At 45.6% G+C, this 25,144-nt stretch overlaps 2 protein-coding genes across 2 annotated transcripts in view; one reads left to right on the top strand and one right to left on the bottom strand.

Moving 5' to 3' along the window:
* PPP1R1A (protein phosphatase 1 regulatory inhibitor subunit 1A) overlaps positions 1-1,011 on the top strand; it is a 101,137-nt gene extending 100,126 nt beyond the window's left edge. The window contains exon 7 of the mRNA XM_081319893.1: positions 887-1,011. Coding sequence (XP_081176019.1) covers positions 887-890 — 4 coding nt within the window. The 3' untranslated portion in view covers positions 891-1,011. The remainder of the gene's footprint in view (positions 1-886) is intronic.
* A 9,786-nt stretch (positions 1,012-10,797) lies between these two features.
* Positions 10,798-25,144, bottom strand: part of PDE1B (phosphodiesterase 1B) — a 61,211-nt gene continuing 46,864 nt past the window's right edge. Inside the window, exons 7-15 of the mRNA XM_081316956.1 lie at positions 23,925-24,025; positions 23,484-23,609; positions 21,320-21,421; positions 19,761-19,881; positions 19,158-19,239; positions 18,812-18,929; positions 14,259-14,395; positions 13,241-13,360; positions 10,798-10,987 (exon numbers count right to left, since the gene is read on the bottom strand). Of these exons, the coding sequence (XP_081173082.1) occupies positions 13,263-13,360; positions 14,259-14,395; positions 18,812-18,929; positions 19,158-19,239; positions 19,761-19,881; positions 21,320-21,421; positions 23,484-23,609; positions 23,925-24,025 (885 nt within the window). The 3' untranslated portion in view covers positions 10,798-10,987; positions 13,241-13,262. The remainder of the gene's footprint in view (positions 10,988-13,240; positions 13,361-14,258; positions 14,396-18,811; positions 18,930-19,157; positions 19,240-19,760; positions 19,882-21,319; positions 21,422-23,483; positions 23,610-23,924; positions 24,026-25,144) is intronic.

The raw sequence follows: 25,144 nt of genomic DNA on the forward strand, positions 1-25,144 counted from the left end.
GCATACATGGCATAAAACTCTCCCAGAATCCTTGGGGGAGCAGCAATAAAGCTGGCTCGAAGATGCCAGTGAAATTCAGGGCAACCCTCTGATCTCTTGAGGCAGGGGACTTCAAACTTGGCCCTTTTATGACTTGTGGGCTTCAATTCCCAGAATTCCTCAGCCAGCCGTGCCTGGCTGAGGAATTCTGGGGGTTGAAGTCCACAAGTCATAAAAGGGCCAAGTTTGAAGACTCCTGTCTTGAAGAAAAGGAACAAGAGATGGCAGTCTTATTGGATACACCTTAGACAGTGCTTTTTTTGTTAAAAAAAAAAAGTGCCGGAACTCACACATGTCATAAAACCCACCTTGCCTACCCTACAAGGTTCCATCCAAAAAGGGTGCCGTAACTCCGTTCTGGGCGTTCTATGACAAAAAAAAGCCCTGACCTTAGATATAATCAATGGGTTCCTCTCTGAGCAAGCGGATTGATTCATCCCTCTAGGCAGCAATTGAAAGTTTAAAATACGGTATACACGTAAGGTTGACTATTGAGAGTGGGTCAGTGGAGAGGGTGGGCTGCAGGCAGAAGAAGAGTTTCCTCCCCATACCTGTTTGTTGGAGCAGCGGGAGCTTCTACCTGTTTGCTGTCCATCCATCCATCCTGTCTGTTTGGCGTTCTACCAATGGGGGAACAGATTCTATGCAGATAGCACAAGCCAAGGGAGACTTTGGTCATACCTTTTAGTCAGCCCAGGGAACAAGCAGAAGTCTACCTAAAAACATGGCTTGGTTTGGAATGTGTCGTCCTGAAAATGCCCCTCCCTTTTCAGTAAATTCCCGTGGTTTTGTTGCAAAGAGCCTGTCTGTAACTTTTTCTCTTTTGTTGTTATCCTTTCCTCTACAGGTGATTCTCCGCTGGAGGCACAGAGTTACAGCTGGACACAGGGCTCATGCATACCTGAGAAATATCACACAGCCCTTCCTTTCCTTTCCTTTCCTTTCCTTTCCTTTCCTTTCCTTTCCTTTCCTTTCCTTTCCTTTCCTTTCCTTTCCTTTCCTTTCCTTTCCTTTCCTTTCCTTCCCTCCCTCCCTCCCTCCCTCCCTTCCTTCCTTCCTTCCCTCCCTCCCTCCCTCCCTCCCTCCCTCCCTCTTTTTTTAAACGATTGTGTTTTTTTAAAGATTTCAATAACTTGGTCATATATCTGTAATGGTCCCATCTTATTTTTTTTAAGTGAAAAAGCACTTTCACCCTTTTGGGTTTTGTGGTCAGACAGTAGTAGGGATTTAGCTTAGAGCACTAGGCAGAGATGGAAAAGCCTCTGCTCTTGGCCCTGGGTGGTGGCCTAGATCTCCCAAGCAGCTGCTCTGAGGCTGATAAAGGCCTTCAGGCAATTCTCCACCTGGTTGGATTATGATCTCTGTCACTCCCAGCCACGCTGGACAGAGGTAATGAGAATGGTAATCTAGCACCTGTGAAGGCAGACCAGCTGGGAAGGTGAGCTTCAGCCTAAAGCTAGACTACTGTAGATTCCAAGGGGGAGGCCCTGACTGAATTTCCTGCTGTGCATTCCCCTGCCTTTGGCCCACTCTGTGTTAAGTGTGAAAAAAGAAACAGGAATTCTACCTCCTGGCGTGCCACTCTTTGTGTTGTTCCGTAGACAATCATTAGACGTTTCTCCTTGCCAACATTAGATATCGTTCACCTTTTCTCCCCTCTGCTGTTGAATAGAAGGGAGAGAATTTTCTGTAATATTTTACTCCTTCGGCCAGTTTTTCCTGTCCAAAGCTATCGCCCTCCAAAGTTGCTTGAGATTTCATCTCCCCAGGTTTGCAGTCTATGTGGCCAAAAATCTGGTCAGGGGAAGGTTTCTCTAGGCCTTGTTTTCTACACTGTATGATATTTTGATAGCTGTCTACTGTTTTCTGGACCTTGTATTTGCTTTCTGCTCTAGCATAACTTTTAGGTATGCTGGGGCCTCTTATAGCTCCCTCCGAGCACGCATCGCAAGGCAGCGGGAGTGTGTGCAGCAGATGTAGGGTGATAACGAGATGGACTGCATGCTCGTATGCAGAAGACCTTGTGCAGCTGTGCTTCACACCACAAAAGCAACCCTTTCCCTCTATTCGAGTGAAGAGACAACGTGATTCTTGTCGTGGCACTGGGCCTCACCTGGCCACTCCAACAGCTGGAAGAGGAGTAGAAGGAGTCTGGGATTTTCTGCATCTGTGTTCGTGTGGGCAGAATACACTTCTGGCTCCTGGAACTGTCAGCAAAGCCATGGGAAGCCAAGGATTTGGAGATGGGACACGTTGCTTCGGGATGCGTGGTGTAAAACCTTCATTGAAAAGAGCCAAGCCCACCTGGGAAGCTCTCAGTATGGCCCCAGTATACTCACAAGTGGGCCATACAGTTACCAACCTGGACCTGAATAAGAGAATTTCCTCTTCTGGTGTTGTGGGGCAGGGCCCCTTTAGCTGTCTCCAGGCCCATCTCTTGGTTCCAGTTCTATTCTGCTGAATCCTGCCTCCTTATTAGTTAAGGAAAACTGGGCAGCCGTGGTCCTTTCTGAAGCCTCTCGATTCCCCTTCTAGTGGAGGTACACCCAACAGTACCACCCAAGCAGTGCCTTCCGAGAACAAACCAGCATTTCTGCTGTCACACCTACAGGCCTCCGTTGCACGTTATGTGCAAAAACCCTCCCGAGAGTTGCCATGCAAGTATTTACAAGATCATGAGTGCTGGGATACTTTTTTTTTTTTTTTGGGAAAAAAAATAACGATAAGGAGTGTTTGCAATAGCTGCTGATTTCCCCCTTCTCGTTTTAGATGTACAACCAGTGTTCTAAACTTTTAAAAGTGAAAGACCAGCAGCCCTTCCAATGATGTTGAGCTGCATTTTGCAGCCTCTCTTCCCCCTTTGATCGGGCTGCTAGAAATGGATGTTTGACAGCATCGGAAGCCCCCCCCCCATTCATTCAATACGAAATACATTCAAGGCTGTCACGTCTTAATAAAGGAACTAGTTGAACATAGCCTAGATGAGAAGTAGACTACATGTAGTTGGTCGATGACGTTTGGGGAGGGGGCTTTGCTTATATTACGGTTCGCAAAATAATCCCATCCCGGATGATGAGGTGGCTGCCATCTGAGCAAAATGCCTGTTTGGGAGTGTCCTTAGTCCTACATTGCTGTATCTCTGAATTGGTTTTATGTATCTGGACTACAATGTTGGACTCTGCATCCTGACTCCCCCACCTGTGAATCCTGCTTCTTTATTAAATGGGTCATCTTTGCTTGCTTTGCGAGTCCTCAGTCACTGGCTTTGCCAATGTGGTTTGTGTAGTGTTTAAATCCACATGGATACAGTCATTCGGCATCAACATTCACTTAATAACCCTTTCTCTTGATCTACAAGACTGGGTCCTGGTCCCAAACGTTGATACTACTGATTCTGCCCTGATTATAAATCCTGTGATCAGAAGATTCCCTACAAAGAGCGCACACTTCCAAGAGGAAGCTTATGCTAAACTTGGGCTGCAAGAAATGAAAAACATGCAACAAAAAGCATTTGAAAGCTCCATCTGAGGGAATCTATCGAGCGATCATTGCCCAGAGTTGTCTGTTCATGATGTCCCCAGTTTTATATGCAGCTATTGGAAATACAAAATTCCTTATTGCCATCTTGAAGCTCAACAAGTGCATATGGCAGCTGTCCCCTGGATGATTTCAAAAGTCGTCTAGCATTCCCCATTGACTTGCTTGTGCAACTCCCAAGATCATCTGAGTACACTTTCCTGTAAAAGAAATCTCCACATTCAGTGCATGTTCAAATGCTTCCTGAAAAACATGTATAGGATTAGGCTATAAGGGCAGAACTGGGTGTGGTGCTCTGGATCATGGAACAGGAAGAGGATGAGAAGACTTCACTTTCACTTTTCAAGGCAATATAATTAATACAGTCCTCTCCTTTACCCTCAAATAAAGCAGGGTGAAGTCACCCAATGGCTTCTAGAAAGATCTAAACCTGGGTAATCACAATTGCAGGTCACATATTTCTGAACTTTCAACTTACAGCTGATTATGATGGGTGGGACAGATGGGACTTGTAGCATCTGGAGGGTCAGAGATTTCCCCACCCCACCCCCGCCCCCATCTTAGCCAAAAGAGCCTTGTAATTTTGTGGAGGTGGTATTAAAAATGTGTAATCCATTCACAGAAAATTTACAGGTAATCCTCATTTAGTAACAATTGGGACCAGCAGCACTATGTAAGAACAATTAAAGCAGTGAAATGGCTTATCTCTGGAAGTTGTGAGTGCTTCATCACTGGAGGTTTTCAAGAAGAGATTGAACAGCCATTTACTCGGAATGATATGGAGGTCTGTCTGAGCAGGGGGGTTGGACTAGAAGACCTCCACAGTCCTTTCCAATTCAGTCTTATGTTCTATCATTAAGTAAAGATGTCACTTAAGTGGGAAACCAAGAGACCACAACTGCTTTTTTACCCCCATTCCCCACCCTTTAAGAATGCTCAATCTGCCTCACAATTTCACTGGAACTTCCCTTGAAAATTAAAGAAGAATTTCCAAGAAGGGATTTAATGTTTGTATTTACATTCTTTGGAGAGCAAGGGATTACAAGAGAGTAAGCAGGCACAGAATGGGGAACACACAATGAAACCAATGCTGTGGTTCCAACAGCTCAGCATATTTCACAAACAGTCCAGTGTATTTCCCATTGTGTGCCTGCCTATTCTCTTGTAATCCCTTCCTCTCCAATCTCTCCACTGCAAGGGAGGGGGAGAAAAAAAACCAAGTGATTTCTCTAGGTCAGGGGTCGGCAACCGGAAAAAGGAAAAGAGCCACTCAGAACCAGTTCCATCACACAAACAAAAAAGTGAGAGCCGCAAAAAGTGCGTGAGGCACCTGCGCGGCGACGGGTCTCCCCTTTGGAGAGGTGCGTGCCGTCCTGTTCGGAGACCTGCCGTGTCCGTCAAACATGGACGAACGCGGCAGCGGTGCAAACAGGACGGTGGCGGCTTGGGAGAGGTGCGCGTGCACGTCTCCCAAGCCGCCGCCGTCCCTTTCGGAGACCTGCCGCGTTCGTCAAACATGGACGAATGCGGCAGCTGTGCAAACGGGACGGCGGTGGCTTGGGAGACGAACGCGGCAGGTCTCCAAAAGGGACGGCGGCAGCTTGGGAGAGGTGCGCACGCACCTCTCCCAAACCACCGCCGTCCCGTTTGCACAGCTGCCGCGTTCGTCCATGTTTGACGAACGCGGCAGGTCTCCGAAAGGGACAGCGGCGGCTTGGGAGAGGTGCACGCGCACCTCTCCCAAGCCGCCGCCATCCCGTTTGCACAGCTGCCGCGTTCGTCCATGTTTGACGAACGTGGCAGGTCTCCGAAAGGGACAGCGGCGGCTTGGGAGAGGTGCGCGTGCACCTCTCCCAAGCCGCCGCCACCCCGTTTGGACAAACGTGGCAGCTGTGCAAACGGGACGGTGGCGGTTTGGGAGAGGTGCGCGCGCACCTCTGCCCTTTGGAAAGGTGCGCGCACACCTCTCGGAACGGGCGGTGCCACTCTCCATTTGGAGAGGTGCACGCGCACCACTGCCCGTTTGAAGAGGTGCGTGCGCACCGGGCGACTGGGAGCCGCAGGAGACGGCTCAAAGAGCCGCATGTGGCTCCGGAGCCGCGGGTTGCCAACCCGTGCTCTAGGTAATCTCTCCTGTATCTGAGGTGTTTCTTTTTCTCCCCCTTCTCTCACATAAAAAAGAAAGATTGGAGAAGAAAAGATTACATGAGACTAAGCAGGTACACAACAGGAAACACACTGGGCTGTTTGCAAAGCATGCTATGATAGATTGTATCTATGAAGGGGGAAGTGGATGATAGACTATTAAGTAAAGCATCAGTATCCCCCAAAAGAGGGAGTACATTCCAACAAAGGGATTGAGACAACATAGCCTGGAGCTGGACTGGAAGCAGAAAAGGAGAGTTAACATAGCCACTCCCTAGAATCTCCAAGGGTATATTCATTAGGATTATAGTAATAAAGTTTAGTTTGGCATGGTTGTATGGTGTAAGCACATAAAAAAAGTGAAGTTTGACTGGATTGTTCTATGCCATTCTTGGGCTGGGCCTGATATGCTTACTAGTGTCGCCATATTCCTTTCTATATTCCCCATGGTGTGCCTACCTACATTCTTGAAATCCTTTACTCTTCAAGCAGTTCACTTTACAAGGGAGAAAAAAAAAGAAAATTCCATCTTTTATTAATGTCAAATTTTGTGAAAGGTTTTGCTTAGCATACTACTTTATTGTTTATTCCCTGATGCACTGCCCTGACAGTTCTGTTTCAAAGCCTGTTGCATAGCACATAATATCACAGTAACATTCGTAACCATTGTTGTTAAGAATGGAGTATTATTTCAGCAATTGATCTAAAGATCCTGACTTTGCTGCTCCACAGCAAATTACCATATTAATTACTAGTTTAAGCTCTCTTTTCACCTGCATATCTACCCCAGAAAACTGGCTAACATCTCTCTCTCAATCTCTACAATTGTACGAAATTATTAAATGTCTATCTATGGCAACTCAGATACTTTCCCACTAAATTCTTAAATGTTTGAACTGAATTCTATGCTCAAGCATATTTTTAAAAACATCAAGTGAAACTATGTATATAAATGAGAAATCTTGTGCAGGTTTTTAAGCAAAAATTAGAAAACGAATGTAGGTGTTCAAACTTGCATGAGTATTGGAATTGTATTGACAAGAGCTAAAAAAAAAAAGTTGAACCCACCTCCCTTTTCTACAAAATTTCTGATAAACAAACCAGGAGTCAAAATGCTTGTTTGATTTCCCCCCCTCCTTTTATTTTATTTTGCTGTTTATTGGTTTCTTCTTTTTTAAAGTTGCTTTTACATGCGCATAATTTGGAATTTGCATTGGAATATGGAGCTGTTATAATAAGAATCTGACTTCAAGAAACAGAACAACAACAAAAAAAAGTTACTGCATGGTAGAAAAAATTATGTCCGAGGTACAAATACATACAGAGTTCCAAGGACCAAATGTGTTGACAGATTATTTACAATGTTGTGGGACTGAGGGGGAGAGGACAAGGAAGTTGGAAATGCAAACAGGAAGTTTTGCCCAAGTTGAACGCTTGGAGAACGAGCCAAATCGGGACGAAGATAGCTCCAATCCACTATGATCCTTGTTTGACCATGTTGGTCTCCAGGAAAACGTTCAGAATGTTAGATTAGGTGGCATAGCCGAAGAAGAAGAAATAAAGGGCAAATTTTCAGTTACATCTCCATTTTAAAAGAAGAATCGACTTGGATGAAAGGCGGGGGAGGGGGGGACTGAGGCCTGAATCTATTAGTTGTATTGTTGGCCTAACTGCATTGTGAAGAAATGGAGAAGATATCCATTCCCACCACAGTCACTGTGATACTCCACTTATGTATATTGTACTTAAATGGTGGCTTTTCTGGTTGTTCAGCCATCTCTGTATAGAACGTCTTCCTCTGAAGCTTATCCAAATACACTGTTCCCACCCTGAGGCTAATTTGAAAAAAATATAACCAACTGTTGTGACTCAGGGCCAGCCTGTGGGTCCGACAGCCGGCTCCGATGTATCGGATGACTCAGATGAGGGGGAGGAGGGAGACGAACCGGCTGATGATGGTTTGGAGGCTTTGCAGAGCCCTCAGCCGGGGACCTCTTCTCAGCTGCGTGAGCCCGATAGTGCGGAGGATGATGACCCACAGCTGGCCCTGTTCAAGGACGCCCGACGCAGGAGGCAGTCGAGCAGGAACAAACAAAGAAAGGCTGTGGGACTCCTCGGGAGGAGGCACAGGGAGACCACGCCCTGAGCTCTCAATAAAAGGAGTGTTTGGGGAGGGGCCGGTTGCTGAAAGCAACTCTTCCGCTTGAGGAGACAAGCTCTAGTGTTTTTGTTAATTGAGTAATAAAACTTGGCAGATGCCTTTTAGCCTTGGACGCTCTCCAGTCTCTTCTTTCTGAATAGGGGTTTGCCTTACTACAAGGCCAGAAGAGGGCTGGTTCAGAACACCAACTTATCTTATCTTCTCCTTTCTTCTTGAATGCCCGCAAGAAGATAAATTATTCTGTAGCTAAAAAAAATGTAAAGAGATCATCGGCAATATTGGCCCAACCAATTGATTTTTCATAGATAACGGGTTCGCCTTTTTTATTTTTCCTTCACTGTTCAGAATGAAAAAGCCAACATTTGGGAAGGACTATCTAAAATCAACTTCTGCGTTCAGTAAAACCATCTGGGACAACACAACTAGAACTAACCACTTGTGCCTGCCCTTAGAAGCCAATCACACCAATCCTATTCTCCCCAGTTAAGAAGATAAAAAAACCCTGCACATAGAATACATACTCTCCACTGGTATCCTAATGTTGTTGTTGTTGTCGTTGTTTTAACAGATTGAGAATTTGATTTGGGGAGATTTCATTTTGTGAATTCCTCGGGGTGCTCTTGAGCTACTCTGTACATGCTTTCATATTCCTTAGCTCTCCCTAAGATTTCTCACAGTTGCCCTGTGTTAATTATGCCCTAAGACACACAGATGTACTTGAACATGGACTAACCAAGTTCCTGCCACAGATTAGCAAATGCTGTAGAATCACACAATTGCTTTCCCATATGCCCAATTTGCTTCTCAAATTACATCTCCCAAGCCATTTCTCAAGTTTCTTGACATCTACCACTGCACCCGATGCCCTTATCCTGACTGTAGCATTTCCTGCTGTGTACGCTTGCAGTTGTAGCACTGTTGGCAGCTCAGACTACTGTAATTTAGCAAACAGCAGTTTAAGTGAATGAGTGTGTGCCCAAAATGGGAATTAGCCAAACTTGCTGTTCAATAGTAATGTAATAACGGTATCTCAATCTTTCAGAAGAACTTCAAAGATGTTTCTGCTATGAGTCTGACAATGCTCCACAGTCCTAGAGCCACATCCATCTAATATGGATCCTCAACAAGACAAAACCATGCTTCTCTTCTAATTTGCTGCTAAATATGAAAGAGGTGCCAGGACTTAAGTAGCAACCAATCATTAGATCTGGAAGACATATCTTCACATTTCAGATATATGGAATGATCTGCAGCTTGAGACAAAGACCATCTGCCCTTGGTGACAAGTATGATGTTATTACTTAGCAGAGCCCTAAGTTACTCTGTACTCCTGATTCAGGTTAAGTAAACCCTGGTCTTTTGTTCTCTTCTGCTGGTGGGGTGCCCTTCTCAGAACTCCCTTTGCCTGCAGGAGATCTCTCTTTTTCATCCTGATGTCACCTAGGCAGAGTAGCATCCATGTTTGCAGGACACCACAAGAAAGACCTTCAGATTGCTATCAACCAGATGACCACTAAGGAATATAAATCCTTCCGCTCCCCACCATTCAGCCAGAACTGAAGAAACTTCTTGGATGAGAAGCGAAATGTTTTCAAGGAAAAAAAAAACCCCAAGAAAGTCCAGTTGCCTTTTGAAAAAGCACCTTTGGGACAACCATGACTTGGATGGTTGAGAATCTCCATAGACACAAGAGAGACAGGCTTTCTGTTGAAGGAGCATCTAAGCCCACAATCTCAATGATAAAACAGATGCTGAAATCCTGATGCCCCCAGATCAGAGTGATGGCTCAAGGGACACGCTACTATCCCAGTGGTCCCCAACTGAGTGCTTTCTAAACGAGTTGGACTACAATTCACTTCAATCCCCAACCAGCCTCCTCTGTCTCCCGCCCACCTCTCCCTTGCCACCCCTGTCAGTTCTAGATGGCCGTGCTGAATAACGATGGTCAAAGTTGTAGAGCAACACATTCGGAGAGCACCAGGTTGGGGAAGGCTGAACTGAGAAATGTGAACTTTCTGCTCCTCAGATCCTAGCAGTTGTGAAATCACTTGCTGGTCCAAGGCATCCTGGCCTCCATCTGTGCAAATTCATAATAGCAGGGATTGAGTCTATGAATAGGTAAAGGAAACACGACTTGAGTTTCAAGATCAGGACTGAAGAGCTTCTGCTTCGAAAGAGAAGATTACCTTCACTTGCTTATCTCTCTGAAATGCTGGAGTGACTGGTTGGGACAGGGCAACAGTTAATGACGTTGGGGACAGCAGGTGAGGTTACAGCCTTTGGTCACAGTATAAGCTGTTGCTTGAAAGCAGGGAGAGGTAATGCATTTGAGATCTGAGTCACTCTGAGTTAGTGCCACAGCAGTTGAAAAACTGGATATCTTCAAAACCAGGAGACAGAGGACAGGGATGACCTTTACCCATGCAAGAGGCTGGATGACAGAGACAGCAGGACGTTGCCCTATGGGGGTTGAATTTCATTAGGGGGTGGAGGACTGCTGGGATCCAGCCGCTTGAAGCCTACTTCAGAGGCCATCATGCAGGGAAGAGAGTCCCCACCCTCAGACACGGACATGCCTGCCGTGCTCAGTTAAAAAACAAACAAACAAGGCCCTCCTCATACTCTTCACCTAACAGTACAACCACCACCGTTCTTCCTTTAAAAGCGGGGCAGAAAGTGGTGAGAGTTGCCTTGGCAGTCGCTTGGCTGGTTTGGCAGTGAAAAGCCTTACCTGGGCTGTTGGGCAGGAAAGGGAATTGGGTGACCAGTCCCAGTGTTACCGTGGCCTTTTGCCCACTTGCACTCAAGGGACGGGAGGAAGCTATACGGAGGGCGGGGGGGGCCAGGGAGGGCGGGGGGGCGGGGAGGGAGGGTCTCAGTCTTTCATTCTCTGCAACTCAGGGATGGGGCAGGCAGTGTGTACTGTGTGATGTCGACATCGTTGACTCGGTAACACTTGCATTTATCAGTATTAATATTATTACTAGTAGTATTGATGGTCGCATTCATGTCACACCCTTCTCGAGCTGGGGAGGGGCTCCCTCCCTGTGCGGATGGTGCTGAGTCGATGGTATCGAAGACTTTGGAGTAAACTGCGTTGAAAACCTGCCAGTTAAAATAGAAACAGAATTAAAGGTGGACTTGGAGGAAAATAATAATAATAATAATAATAATAATAATAATAATAATAATAATAATAATAATAATAACAACAACAACAACAACAACAACAACAACAACAACAACAACAACAACTGGATCCTTGCCAGAAGATAAGTCATTGCAGATGATTTGCTCTTCTCACTTGGAATGAACAGCCACAGGATTTAGTTGCTACAGATTGCTTTAGAGTAGGGGGTCTTCAAACTTGGCCCTTTTATGACTTGTGGACACCAACTCCCAGAATTCCTCAGCCAGGCACGCGTGCCTGGCTGAGGAATTCTGGGAGTTGAAGTCCACAAGTCATAAAAGGGCCAAGTATGAAGGCCCCTGCTTTAGAGCAGCCTTCCTCAACCAGGTATCCTTCAGATGTATTGGGACTACATCTCCCAGAAGGCCTTGACAGCAAAGGCCAGAAATCAGAAATCCAGCACACCCAGACAGTAAGATCTGCTTTCAGGTATCCAAAGCTCAGCCCTCATCGACCGCAATCCAGCAAGTTAAGCCAATTTTAGTTCTCCCTTTCGGCATTTGAGGTGATGCTTTTGTGACCTCAGGCTGGTTTTTATCTACACAGCAGACTGCAGAAGGGATATGTAAATAACAACACCTGCTATGCTCAATTCGACATAACATATGGGGAACAAAGTGAGAAGCAGCCTTATGTCTGTGCCTCATGCCTGTGCCTTTCTAAAGCAGCCTTCTGAACAAGCTGAGGGAAGAGAAGATAAGACAAGGGAGTCTTTTGATGGATGAACCCAAAATTGAAGGTTCCTCTCACCCAGAGTACAGAAACAGGGGCCAGACTATGTCACTGTAGACCTTAGGCATCATCATAACTGTAGGCTTCCAAGTTATAAATTCTATACATCGTGTAGCTTTCATAATATGATCAGCACACAGATGCAACTTTATATTCTTGTCTCATTTTTGAGGCATTTGAGGATTTGCTGCAGCCTCAGACCTTGTTCTGTACCAGCCTACTACCGGCCCTGCAGAAAAGGCAGGGACAACCCCTTTACAAAAAGGTAAGAGGCTGGAACTAAGCCTGCCAAACTTATTGACACAAAACAGAGCAAACAGAGCAAAACAAAAACTGTTTACTCCTGATTGACTGCCTCCTGCGTCGGGCGTCCTTGAACAGGGCCCGCTGTGGGTCATCTTCATCCAGGCTGTCAAGCTCACACAGCTGGGTCTGCGTCGTAACCAGATGGGAGGGGCCTGGCTGAAAGCTCTGCGAAGCCTCAAGGCTATCCTCTTCAGGCTCTCCAACACCCCCCTCCTCCTCCTCTGAATCGTCCGACCCAACTGCCGAACCCACAGGCTGACCCTGAATCACAACAGACCTTTCCCTGGGCCATTGACTGGCATTTGGGTATTCTGTCCACAGATAATCCAGTTTTGGTGAACTCCCACTATCCCGGGATACTTGCAACTATGCTACGTTCACCAGTGCAACTGAGAGTTAGCTAAGATGGAGGGGGTGGGGAGTGGCCCCAAAGGCAAAGCAGGATGACATCAACCAGAGATTGAGAACGGTCTTCCTGGTGGCATGAAATTTTATCTGCCAGGTTTCTGGCTTGCTACCTGCTATTAACTGCCTGCTATGTAAATGCCTTAGATAAGGTTGGGTGGAAGAAATGTTAAGTATTGTGTGTTATGTTGTGTTGTGTTGTGCTGTGCCGTGTTATGTTATTGGGGTGGAATGTTGTCTGGAGTCACAGGAGAGCAGAACTTGGAATGCTTAGTGGGCAGAAAAGAGCATGGTCGGACTCTCCCATAGGCTATAGCAAATCAGAAAGTCTATCTATAGTTACTGCTTTAGTCTGGAAGGATTCTGTTTGTAGGTGAACAACAATAAAGGAGCTACTCAGAAGTAACTTCATGTGTCATTCTTATTTCTTTGGGCTTGAAAGTTAATAGTTTTAATTTTGATTGGCAGCTACCCAGAGTTTGGTATAAAATGGACAGCTATGTAAGTGCTTTAAATTAATCAATAAATAATGAAGAGTCCTGTATCACACATACAGTACGCCACACACAAAATAACCCTTCTCCATAAAAAATAATAATAATAATTAAGCCTTTTACGGAGAAGGAAATCTGAATGGGAATAGGAGTTAGAGATCTTCCCGATTCCCTGCTTTTCAGCTGGAATTATCAGCACTCTCTAGTAAGCGAGAGCTGGGAAGCCCTTACCTTGCTCCTCCCATATGCAGCGCTATTCCACGTTGCCATTCTGATTGTGCCGATTTTCAGGTGTGCTGGCCTTCTCCTCGCAAGGTGAGAGCTCATCAATAGATGCCTGGTTGGTGATCCCTAGAGCGAGAGGGGATCAGTCAGAAGCACAGCATCACAGGTAGAGAGATCTAGATCTATCTACTCATGGTTCTAGATCTATATGCACAAAAGATCTAGAGATCCATCTATTCCTAGATCCAGCTTTAGATCTATCTATCTATCTATCCGTGGATCTAGAGAGATCTGGTCAGGCCCTGGGTCAGAGAAATCCTTGGAAGATCAGGTGGCAGTGAAGAGGCTGGCAAAAAGAGACGGTATGAACTTATAAGAAAGCCAGCCACAGAAAAGATTCCCAAGGAAAAAAAAAAGAGGAAAAGGCAATCGTTTGGCAATCATATGCAACACTTGGGCAAAATGAGGGAGAAGACTTGAGGTTAGAGTGGGCCAATGATGGTACCAAATGGACCAGCCTTTAGAGTTAGATTAGGATTACTGTTATTTATTTTAAAACAACGTCCTGTATTTTCCGCTTCAGTCCAGAAAGAAACTGTGCCAATGAGTTTTCAGGGATTGGAGGGGATCGGAGGGCTGCCACACAAACACACACACACCCTGCAATGGGACAGCAGGAAGCTCTATGCCCTGAGCTGCCCAGCCTTCTGATTTAGTAAACAGAAGAGCTTGGCAGGAAGAAGAAGTTGGAGGTCTCTCTCTTCTGGAATGGAACTTTGAAAGTCCCATGCTCTGAGGAAATTTTTAAATTTAATTTAAAACAGGAACAGGCAGCCTATACATATGGGATGTGTATACAGACATCAAGAAGTCAGAAACCAGGGCTGATCACCATGTCAACATCTAAAAATGATCCTTTTCTTTCTTTTTTCTTAACAGCTTAAGGAAGGGACAGAAAGCCTTTAAAGGGAGCTGAATGGGAGAATTTCTCCAAAGCTCCCTCGCTCCATCAGCGTTCCCATACCGCTGGCAGCTCGTTCCTTCCACTTCTGCTTGTTCTCTTGGATGTACTTGCTCCAGGTGGAACGGAAGCTGTTGATGTCGGCGTTGATGTCCCCCAGCTCAGCGTGCTCATCTACAGAAGTCTGACGCCAGGTGGAACTGTGGGCAGTGGGATACAGTCAAGAACATGTTGCACATCCCCAAAGTGGTCATTGTGCAAGAAGCGATTGTGGTCGTTTCCTCTCCTCTCTTCCCTGTGCTGGCTTCCCTCAAGTTCTTCCACTTCACATCTTGTCATCACTACAGCTCTGTCTTACAGCTCTCTAGCACAGGGTTCCCCAACCCCTGGTCCATGGACCACTCCCGGGCCACGGCATGCCAGCAACTGGTCCACACAAACAAGCAAAGCCCCATCCGCCAGATGCAGGCAGCACACAAAACCACGCAGGTCCGCGTAAAAACTTCTCTCCACGGAACCGGTCCCTGGTGCCCAAAAGGTTGGGGACCTCTGCTCTAGCAGTTTACTCTTTAGGAGCTGTCTGGTTGCATACTTTTATAAAGTATACAAACTTTTATAAAGTATGAGTTTGGGGGCACATTGCCCCCTGAAAACACCTCCTTTCCATGCACGAAACATTTTTTTCAATGGGCAGTAGAATCATCCCCAAATTAAAAAAAAACAAACCCACCAAACTTCCATTCCTCATTTAGCCAAGTTTCCCCATCGATTCAGTAAACTCAGTGAAGATGACCCTACGTACCATATGACTATATCTATTGCTCTTCCATTTTTTAACATTAAAAATTCCATTTTGAACTGTATCGTTGACGGGCTTTCAAAAGTCACATTTTCAAACAAAGTGACGGGAGATTCCATTTCTCTTTTAAAGAGGGGAAAAAATGTTCGGTAAGAAAACCTTTTATCTTATTCAACGGCATCATCTGGCCTTAACAACAGGGTGGGAGGAATATCTTCTTTGCCTGGGAAACATGTGCTAACTCTTTCTCCCTTAGTCATCACTCAACAGGACAGGACTGTACAAGGCAGAAGTGCAACCTCTGCTGTGAGTTGTGGCCCTACAGGGGGATATTTATGCAAAGCCCTGATATGGCTGCCAGCTGGGCCACTTGGCACTGGCATTCTGGAAATTGAGGGTGGGGGTCCATCTGATCTCACAGGCTGCTTGCAATCTCTTTGGCCCTCATCTTTTGCTCTGCCCAACAGGCAGCATACTTTCATGAGGAAAGTAGTCCTCAAGGCCCCGGGACTCACCATGAGAGAACAATCCTACAGGCATTCACCCACAGGATTCATTACTGCTGTTCAGTATTGTCCATTGGGCAATGCTGTACACTCTGCTTTTCACCTAGAGATGCATTGCACCAGCCACACAAATGTATTCATTAAATGTATATGCCTCCCGTCAAGCGCAGGAAACCAGGAGCCAAGGAGGTTCAAGCGAATTCAGGTTAATTGCATACTAGCATTCTCTATAAAAATCTGAACTACTAACGGTGAAAGCAAATTGGAGGTAGATAAGAGTCAATGGCATTCAAGGTAGGCTGGAGTAAGATCCCTTGTGGTCATGAAGGGATTCGAGACTGATGACCTGCTTGACCCCTCCCTCAGGCTCAGCCTGGTCATCTCCTTCAATTCCCATCTCATCAAGTCTCATCTGTCAAATCTGGGGCAATCAAGATCATTACTACGGGGCAGGCTTTGCCTTCCCCTGAAGGGAGAGAATTTTTTTTTTGCAATGGTCCACCATCAGTGGTGCACACCAAATATCACACCTGCTCTTCCCAGTTAGGAGAGAAGCTGCTTATAAAGAGATGTAGAAATCGCAAATGTCAGGCTTCGGGGAGCTTCTGTCACTCAGTAAACAATTCCAAGCTAGACAGACAATCCACCTTAAAGCCACTTTCTTATATCCAGTCGAGAATATAGGGGCAAATATGCTGAAGCATTCCGTGGCTTCTTTCCTCCACCTGATGTGGCACAGCCTGGCAATAGAAAAATACACAGAAGCAAAGTCTGGCCACTGTAGTTGAACCAGTTCCAAATAGGCAAAATGGGACAAATCTCTGCAGCCATCTCGCCATGGCCAGCTCACCACAGCCAACTCGCCACAGGACATTTTGCTGTGGGACAATTCCGTACAGGATAACTCGATGCAATAAGAATTACACACTGCTGTTTCTTCGACCTTATTTCTGTTGACAAAAATGGAAGTCATGTAGAAAAAACAGTGGTGGATAACCTTTATTGCATTGAGTTATCCCGCTTGGATTGTCCTGCAGTGAGTTGTCCTGTGGTGAGTTAGGCATGGCGAGATGGCTGTGGCAAGATGGCCACGCTAGGTTGGCCGTGGCAAGATGGCCACTCCAGGTTGGCCTTGGTGAGATGGCCATGGTAAGTTGGCTGCAGTGAGTTGTCCTAGACCAGTGGTGGCGAACCTATGGCACGGGTGCCAGAGGCGACACTCAGAGCTGTCTCTGTGGGCACTCGCGCCATGCCCCGGAGGTGGCAGCTGTGCCTCTTCAACCAGCCGCCTGCTAATTCGCCAAGGTCCCACATGGCTGAATGCATCCCGGCACAGCTGGTTTCCCTCCCCCCCATCCCATCCCTCCTGGCCTCGGATGCTCTCCTTTTCCCAGGCACGACCCACTGCATCACCTCCTCAGCTGTTGGCCAACCATCATTAAGAGCCTTGGTGGAGCAGTGGGCTAATGCCTCCTTAAGTAACACCAGCTGCCTGCAATTAGTGCAGGTTCGCATCCCACCAGGCTCAAGGTTGACTCAGCCTTCCATCCTTCCGAGGTAGGTAAAATGAAGACCCAGATTGTTGGGGGCAATTAAGCTGACTTTGTAATAATGCCGCTTGGGGTGTGTGTGACAGCCCTAATAAGCAGGCATATACATAGAATGAAGGCTACTGCTAAGCTTGTAAGCTGCCCTGAGTCTTCGGAGAAGGGCGGGATATAAATGGGATTAAAATAAAATAAATAAAAAAATCCATCTCGGAAGCAGCTTCTTTGAACTGCTGGCGACGGGCTGCGGAGCCCCAGAGTGTACCTGTCGAGGGGCCGGCAGGCTGTGGCTACTGATGGACACCATTGGCCCCCATGCGCTCGCTGGCCTCTGTGTGTGAGGACCGATGGTGTCAGGCAGCAGCTGCCCCAGCCCTTGCCTTGCCCCATGGCAATGGCACCCCCATCCTGCCTCGCCTCACCCCACAGGATGAGTCTCCTGCCTACCGCCCCACCTGCCAGAGACCTTCTGGAGCTCCCCCAACCCTGCCCACCCCCCACACCCCTCCCCATGAGCAACATTGTGACCATGCCCACCTTGGCCACACCCACCCAGTAGGCCACACCCACCTGGCACCCAGCGATAAATAAGTGGGTTTTGGGTTGCAGTTTGGGCACTCGGTCTCTAAAAGGTTTGCCACCACTGTCCTAGACCCCCAGATAGACAGGGAACTGGGTGGCTGCAAAGGATCCATGCCTTCTCCAATCCATTTAGAGAGGAAGGAAAGGGGGAAGGAATGTATGATTACATACCATCCAATTGTATTATTACTATAGCTGATCATAGTCAGCCAGATGTTCAGACTCCATTTGGCATTTTTATCCAACTATCAAGTCCTTCCCAAGGGCCTGGAATAGGCTGTTGTTGTTTTATAAAATAAAGGTGCCATTGCAGAATGTGAGCTGTTCCAGGTACAGCTGTCTTTTGCAATTGAATTATTGTGCAATTGACGCATTATGGTTTATTATTATTATGGTTTGCTGCACAGTCAGCCAGATGTCTAGACTGGGCTTGGCATTTTTATCCACCCATCGAATCCTTTCCAAGGTTATTGTTATTATTTTCCGCTTCTTTTCAGACACCGAAGGAAGGGGCTTGCAAAAGATCGTGCACGACTTGTCTGCAGGCAGGCTCATCTCCCAACTGGAGGTTGAAGGTATCCTTCCCACTGGAAGAGGTGAAAGAAAATACTGCCCCAGACAGCTAGGCTGAGACAGAGGAATCTTATTTCATGCTGCCCAACTCCAAACATCACAATGTACCAGACAGCATAATAAAAACAATTATCATGTTCCAAGGCTAGACCAGTCAGAATGCCATCAGGGACTCAGAGAAAACAGTTTCTCTTAGGAGACAGTAACATTCCCCCCCCCCCCCGCCCCCAGAATTGTGAACAAGATGGAAGGCCAAATCATCGCTTTATCCAGGGAGCCTTTGGTCATTGAAAAATCAATCTTCCACCTGCTGTTCTACATTAGGGAGTTCAGACCAGAGAGTTGGAATATTGGGCAAGTAGGACAAAAGCCTGAGAAGAAGAATTCATGCAATAAGGCAGTGTTTCTCAATCTCAGCCACTTCAAGATGTGTGTGGCCTTCAACTCCCATGGCTGGCTGAGGAATTCTGGGAGTTGAAGTCCACACCATCTTGAAGTAGCTGAGATTGAGAAACACTGCAATAAAGAATGCCAGAGAGGTTCGCTCCACCCCCACGGCTGCGTCTCCCTCTCTTCCACCATTCTCCATCCCCACCAATAGACGCCAACCTGCTCTGCTGGCTGGATGATTTATTCTTGGAACCTTCTTCCACTAATGGGATGATCATTTTCTCCGCGACATCGGTGAGAACTTGGAAAGTGGGTTCCACAATAAAGTCAATGAAACCTGTGGAAGGAAAAGAGGGACATGGCCATGGACTTTTCTGTTTTCCTCTGAAAACACAGAGTGCAACGAGGACAGCGCACTTCGCTATCCCTGTGGCAGGAGAAAATAAATAAAATAATGTATGGAGGATACATTAACATCTCTACTACATCAAGGGAGGGAAGGAAGAGGCAGTCAAGGAGAGCCCCACAGTGGCTTACAATCTGGGTGTTTTTTTTAACCACTCACCAATCTGTGACTGGGCCACCAGTGTGGATGTGCGATCACATAACGGGGAGAAGGGCAATCCCAGCTCAGCTTCCTTGTCTCCCTATAAAAAAACAAAGTAGATAAGAGCCAAGCCTTGTAGTGCGATGGCTGAGTCGGTTATATTCATGATAGGTGATAACTTGGCTAGTTTTAATTTCTGTGGCACAGAAGTCATGCAACCCCAGCCTGTGGGATGCTTCACAATTCAGTGTATGATATAAACCCAGAAAATCGGCTAATTGGCTAAGCAGGTGTAACATGCGGTGCAAACTCAGCCACAGTTCATGCATGGAATATAATCTTTCCCTGAACGCTCTAGAGCAGACATGTCAAATGACGTATCGGAGCTTTTTTCCCATTGCCGGTAATGGGGTGGGCATGTTTTTGTTGTGACGCATCCGGCCCACGGGCCGACAGTTTGACACCCCTGCTCTAGAGACTCAGTGAAACCTGACAACTGTGGCTTTGTTTGAATAAGCAAGTGTTTGTGACGACTAAGACAGGAGAGCATGATTTCAGCAGTCCTATTCGGCCTCCGAGCCCCAACATTATAACCCCGCTGAGGCAGAACCCCAGGCATACCTGGCGGAAGAACTCTTCCATGAGAGCTTTGGTCCATCGGCAGTGCACCGGCCATTGTTTGGTGGGGTGGCTGATATCAGCTGCATGCAGCAACAAGGAGAGGGTTTTTGATTTGTCAATCCTGGGGAAGCAGCAGCACAAGAATAGCGAGAATGGGGGTCAGATTTTGCCCCTGGCATAACGGACCCGCAAAGGCACAGTGTCCCAATTGGGACAGGCAGCCTCCCGTTTGCTATGCCATGCTCCAGGCTCTCACCTTTGCTGTTGTGTAGAAGCCTGATTTAGCAAGTAGCAACACCCTTCCCATCAAGGAGCAGAATTACCACTTACTGTGCACATCCTTATCCCAGAGACCTGTTTTTCAACTGCTGTTTTATAGCTGATTTTAAAAAAATAACAACAGGTATGCTCCTTAGGCAGCTGGAGGATCTTCTGCCACTTCTTACTTTATGCTCCACCCATATATGTGAAGACCTTGACTTTTTCCCCATGGCCTCTGTGCATGCCAGAAGCAGCCAGGAAGGAACCTGGGCAACCTCAAAGAACTGTTGACTATTATTCCGACTAGTTCAGAAGTTGTAGGTGCTTCTTCACTGGAGGTTTTTAAGAACAGAGTGGATACCTGAAATGGTATAGGGTCTCCTGCTTGAGCACAGGGTTGGACTAGAAGGCCTCCAAGGTCCCTTCCAACTCTATTCTGATTGATTGATAGTGTTTCCAGATGTGGCTCAAAAAGTCCTGTTTCCCCTCCCCTCATTGTTTCATCTACAGTTCTATGTCTGTCTATCTGCCTGCCTCTATCTATCTATCTATCTATCTATCTATCTATCTATCTATCTATCTATCTATCTATCTATCTATCTATCTATCTATCTATCTATCTATCTATCTATCTATCTATCTATCTATTTATCTATCTATCTATCTATCTATCTATCTATCTATCTATCTATCTATCTATCTATCTATCTATCTATCTATCTATCATATCTATCTACTTAACTACTATGTATCTATGTATCTCCCTCTCTCTCTACCTACCTACCTATCCACCCACCTATCTATCTATCTATCTATGTATCTATCTATCTATCATATCTTTCTACCTAACTACTATGTATCTATGTATCTCTCTCTCTCCCTACCTATCCACCCACCCACCCACCCACCCACCCACCTATCTGTCTGTCTGTCTGTCTATCTATTTATCTATCTATCTATCTATCTATCTATCTATCTATCTATCTATCTATCTATCTATCTATCTATCTATCTATCTATCTATCTATCTATCATCTTAAAATATCTGTAAAGGAAGCATTGTCCACCCTCTGAATTGATTTAGTTGTCAGCATCATCACTAAAAAATCTGTCTCGGGTTAGCTAAAGAGTTTTCTAATGTACTGCAGATTTAATACGTATCTGCAAACCTTCCATGCTTTTTATGCTTTCAAATCCATCTTTTTTCTATTACATATCCAGGGGTTATCATAGCATTTTTTTTTAATACATGCACATGCACACACATACACGCACACAGCCCTCCTTTTGCCATTTACCGTTCCAGCTGCTGCAGGGACGTTTTCATGGACTTGACTTGCTGGAAGTGACAGGACATGTCTGTTGCCAGAACCATTTCAATCACGAGGGACCGGAGCTCCCTGCAACCCATGAAATCAAGAAACACAGCCACCATCAAACACATTCTTCCTTATGTGTTTCAACCTCCAACACAAATGTATCTTGCGGATACACCAGGTGGAATCCCCATTTTTAGTGACAAATGGTGGGGGGGAATCTGTCCATTCCATTACCATGAATGATCACATTTGAACTGATACTCTGCAATCCCAGAAGAAAAATTCTGCGCCAAGAGGACACAAACATAAAAAATGCTTGAACATCAAATAACATTGTTGGCGTGTTTAGCTTTTGATATCGTCTTTGATCATGACAGCCATATCTTTAACCTTTTTTTTCCCGGGGGGGGGTGGTGGCTGGAAAGACTCAAATACCATTTGAGACTACAAAAATGTCTTCCTTCCATTCAGTGCATTCCCAAAGATAATATATCTTCACAGTGACTGCTTTGCTGCAGGAAGTCTTTGGAAATCCTATCTTCCCAGCAAGTCCTTTGCAGTGGTAATACATTGAACAGAAGGAGTCTGCCAACTTTTATTTCAATTGGTTTCCTGCCTGTGAATAGATTTAATAAGTAATCATCTTTGTGGTTGAGCAGCTGAGCTTAAAAATAATGCAATAGAATTTCAAAGCTTAATTTCACCATGCCTCCAGAAACTCTCTCTCTCTCTCTCTCTCTCTCTCTCTCTCTCACACACACACACACACAAACACACACACACACACACACACACACACACAAATATATGGATCCCAGAAAATTCTAATTCAAAAGTCTGTACAAATTCCTATGTAAAGTTCATCACAATGAGTGTACCAAATGTACCTGAGAGAGGATATTTGTGCTCCGTTTCCTGCCTCCCCTCCCCTCTCCTTCTCCTCCCCCACAAATCTTAGACTGCAACAAATCTAAAGATTTATTGCTCAAGCAACAAAAAAGTGGATTCTCAAAAGTGATAAGAGAAAGGGGAGCTGACTTCAACAAAATTAGGCTATCTATCATAATGATTATTTACAAAGCCTCAAGGGCCCTATCAGCTAGGCTGAGGGAAGATTGTAACAATAAACATGGGCCCAAGATGAGAACATCTGGTACGTAAATGGTTTTGAATTTGGAAATAGGTTCAAACCTGGGTGTCAGGCAGAAATATATGGTGCAGGCTGAGGCTGTCAATCAAGCCAAGTGGAAGGTGCTGGCATGATAATGACCTCTCAAGAATGAAAAGAGGTATGTAGGAGATCCACAGAACAAGCCTTGCGAACAACTTTGGGATGGACGCTGGTAGAATCCAGAACCTTTGTCATCACTTCTTATTAGTCATTGCAAGACTCTTTGAGCAACTATGTACGTACAAACACACATACACAACCCCGTTAGGGAGTTCCTTGCGTCATGCAAGAGGACAATTTGCTACCTTTTGCTACTGGTCTGGAAGGCTAGTTCCAAAAACCAAGAATAGGTGATCAGAGTTCTTATCCTCATACCATGAAGTGTCTGAGCAACAACTGAGAACTTCTAAACACTACAAATGCACTGCCTGGAAAGGTTTTGTATGTTGGAGTCCTTTTAGCTTCAAAATGTCTAGAATCACAATGCCTAAAAAAAATAACATTATTTCTGCTACCATCTAAGCAAACTCTTCTATGTACAAGCCCACTGATTTTCAGATGCTGGGGTCTCTAGAATATTCCACCAATCATCCTAAGGAAAGACACAACATCCCAAACTACAGATATCTAAAAATAAAGGAATATCAGATGGAACTAATTAAAGGTATTTAGAAGGAGTCCCACCTAAGAGGAACTAAGCAGTTAACAAAATTATGAACCCAAGGCCACTTACTAGAGGGGGAAGCTCAACTTAATTGTTGCCCTTTCTCACAACGATGTATAAATGCACAGCATTTTGCAGGAAGAGGCCATCGTGTTCCAGTTAACCAAAAAGTTGACCATCAATTTGCTGATTTCTGCCCTACTCTACCCCACAATGTCTGGACCCCTTTGAAGCATTTCTCCGTGAAAGCATGCCCTGTTTTTTCCTGAGAACATGGTTCAGTAGAGAAAGGGAGGATGAGGGCTCACACAAATTCATCCTTGGTCAGGTTAACAAGTATGTTCATCTCTTCATCCTGCATCATGCGGAAGACGGCGCTGATGTGGTGGTTTTCCAGAACCGAACGGTCATTGTACAAAATGGCTGTATCTGACCTGAAAAAGAAGAAAACCACAAAGCAAACACAATGTCAAGGGCAGGGATGAATGATCTTGGGGTGTTTTTTTTTTTTTGAGGAACTGGTGAACCTTTTCAACATTTCGGTTAACTTCAAACATACTGAATACAATGGCCTACAGTGGCTTATCTTTCATTGTGTGACAAAAAGAGGCCACGGAGGCCTCAAGTAACCAGTACAGTTCACTTACTATGTTACTGTGCAATCTACGGTCTTTCAGAATTCTTCTTTCCTCTAAAATAACACTGTAAGGTTAGCAATGGAACATCCACGTAATGGCGTCTTTACTTACTTGGTCTGGATGTGGAAGCTGTTGGTGGTACCCGTGTGTTCATAGTCATGGATGGCAGCTGCAAAGATAATGGCTAGGGCCTCAATCTCTGTCAGACAGTGCTGTGGAGAAAGAAGAAGCAAAGGAGATGATCGGCATCTTTGGGAATGAAAGGGTGATGTCTGGAAATAACTCCAGACTTTTGCCATCATAAATGGAGGACACGTTCTACAATAGGGCAGTCATCCCTATGACCAAAACTCCCTGATTCCATAACCTTTCTAGATCACTTGTTGTCCTATCTGTGGCACAAATTCTGACTGAAAACCTACTTTCCTGGAAACAGACACTATAACAATTGCACTTCCTATGGCAAGAAGAGAAGCAGCAGCAGGGCACAGATAGAGACCTATCTTACTGTTCTTTGGGACATGTGTATGGCCAGGTATGTGCAATCTAAAATAAGATATATAGATACAAAATATAAATTTGCTCCCACATAGGACATATACCGGTACCATTTCTCATCTTAGGATTCCTACCAGAGATATGGTTTTGTGTCATTCCAAAGAAAATTTCTGCTATCTGATATTTAACAGAATAACAGAGTTGCAAGAGTCCTTGAAGGTCTTCTACTTCAGAGGTCCCCAACCTTTTGAGCACCAGGGACTGGTTCTGTGGAGAGAGGTTTTTCTGCAGACACAAGGGTGCGTGGTTTGTGGTGCTGCCTGCATCCCGCGCATGGGGCTTTGCTTGTTTGTGCGTACCAGTTGCTGGCATGTCGCAGCCTGGTACTGGTCCACAGACTGGGGTTTGGGGAGCCCTGTTCTATTCCAACCCCTGCTCTGGCAGGAAACTCTATACAATTCCAGACAAGTGGCTGTCCAATCTCTTCTTCAAAACCTCCAACAACTTCTGAAGGCTAGTTGTTCCACTGATTAATTGTTCTCACTATCAGGAAATTTCTCCTTAGTTCTAGGCTGCTTCTCTCCTCAATTCGTTTCCATCCATTGTTTCTTGTTCCTGACTTTGGGCATTTTGGAGAATAGGTTGACACCCCCCCCTCTTCTATGTGGCAGCCCCTGAGATATTGGAAGACTGCTATCATGTCACCCCTAGCCCTTCTCTTCATTAAACTAGACATACCCAATTCCTGCAACCTCTCAAAGCTAATGAGTTCCAGGTGTGCTGAGAATATGACTACCAACATTTTCAATAGGCATCATCCCCATGCAGAGCCA

This window comes from Vipera berus (assembly GCF_964194415.1).
Source record: "Vipera berus genome assembly, chromosome: 2".
Classification (NCBI taxonomy): domain Eukaryota; kingdom Metazoa; phylum Chordata; class Lepidosauria; order Squamata; family Viperidae; genus Vipera; species Vipera berus.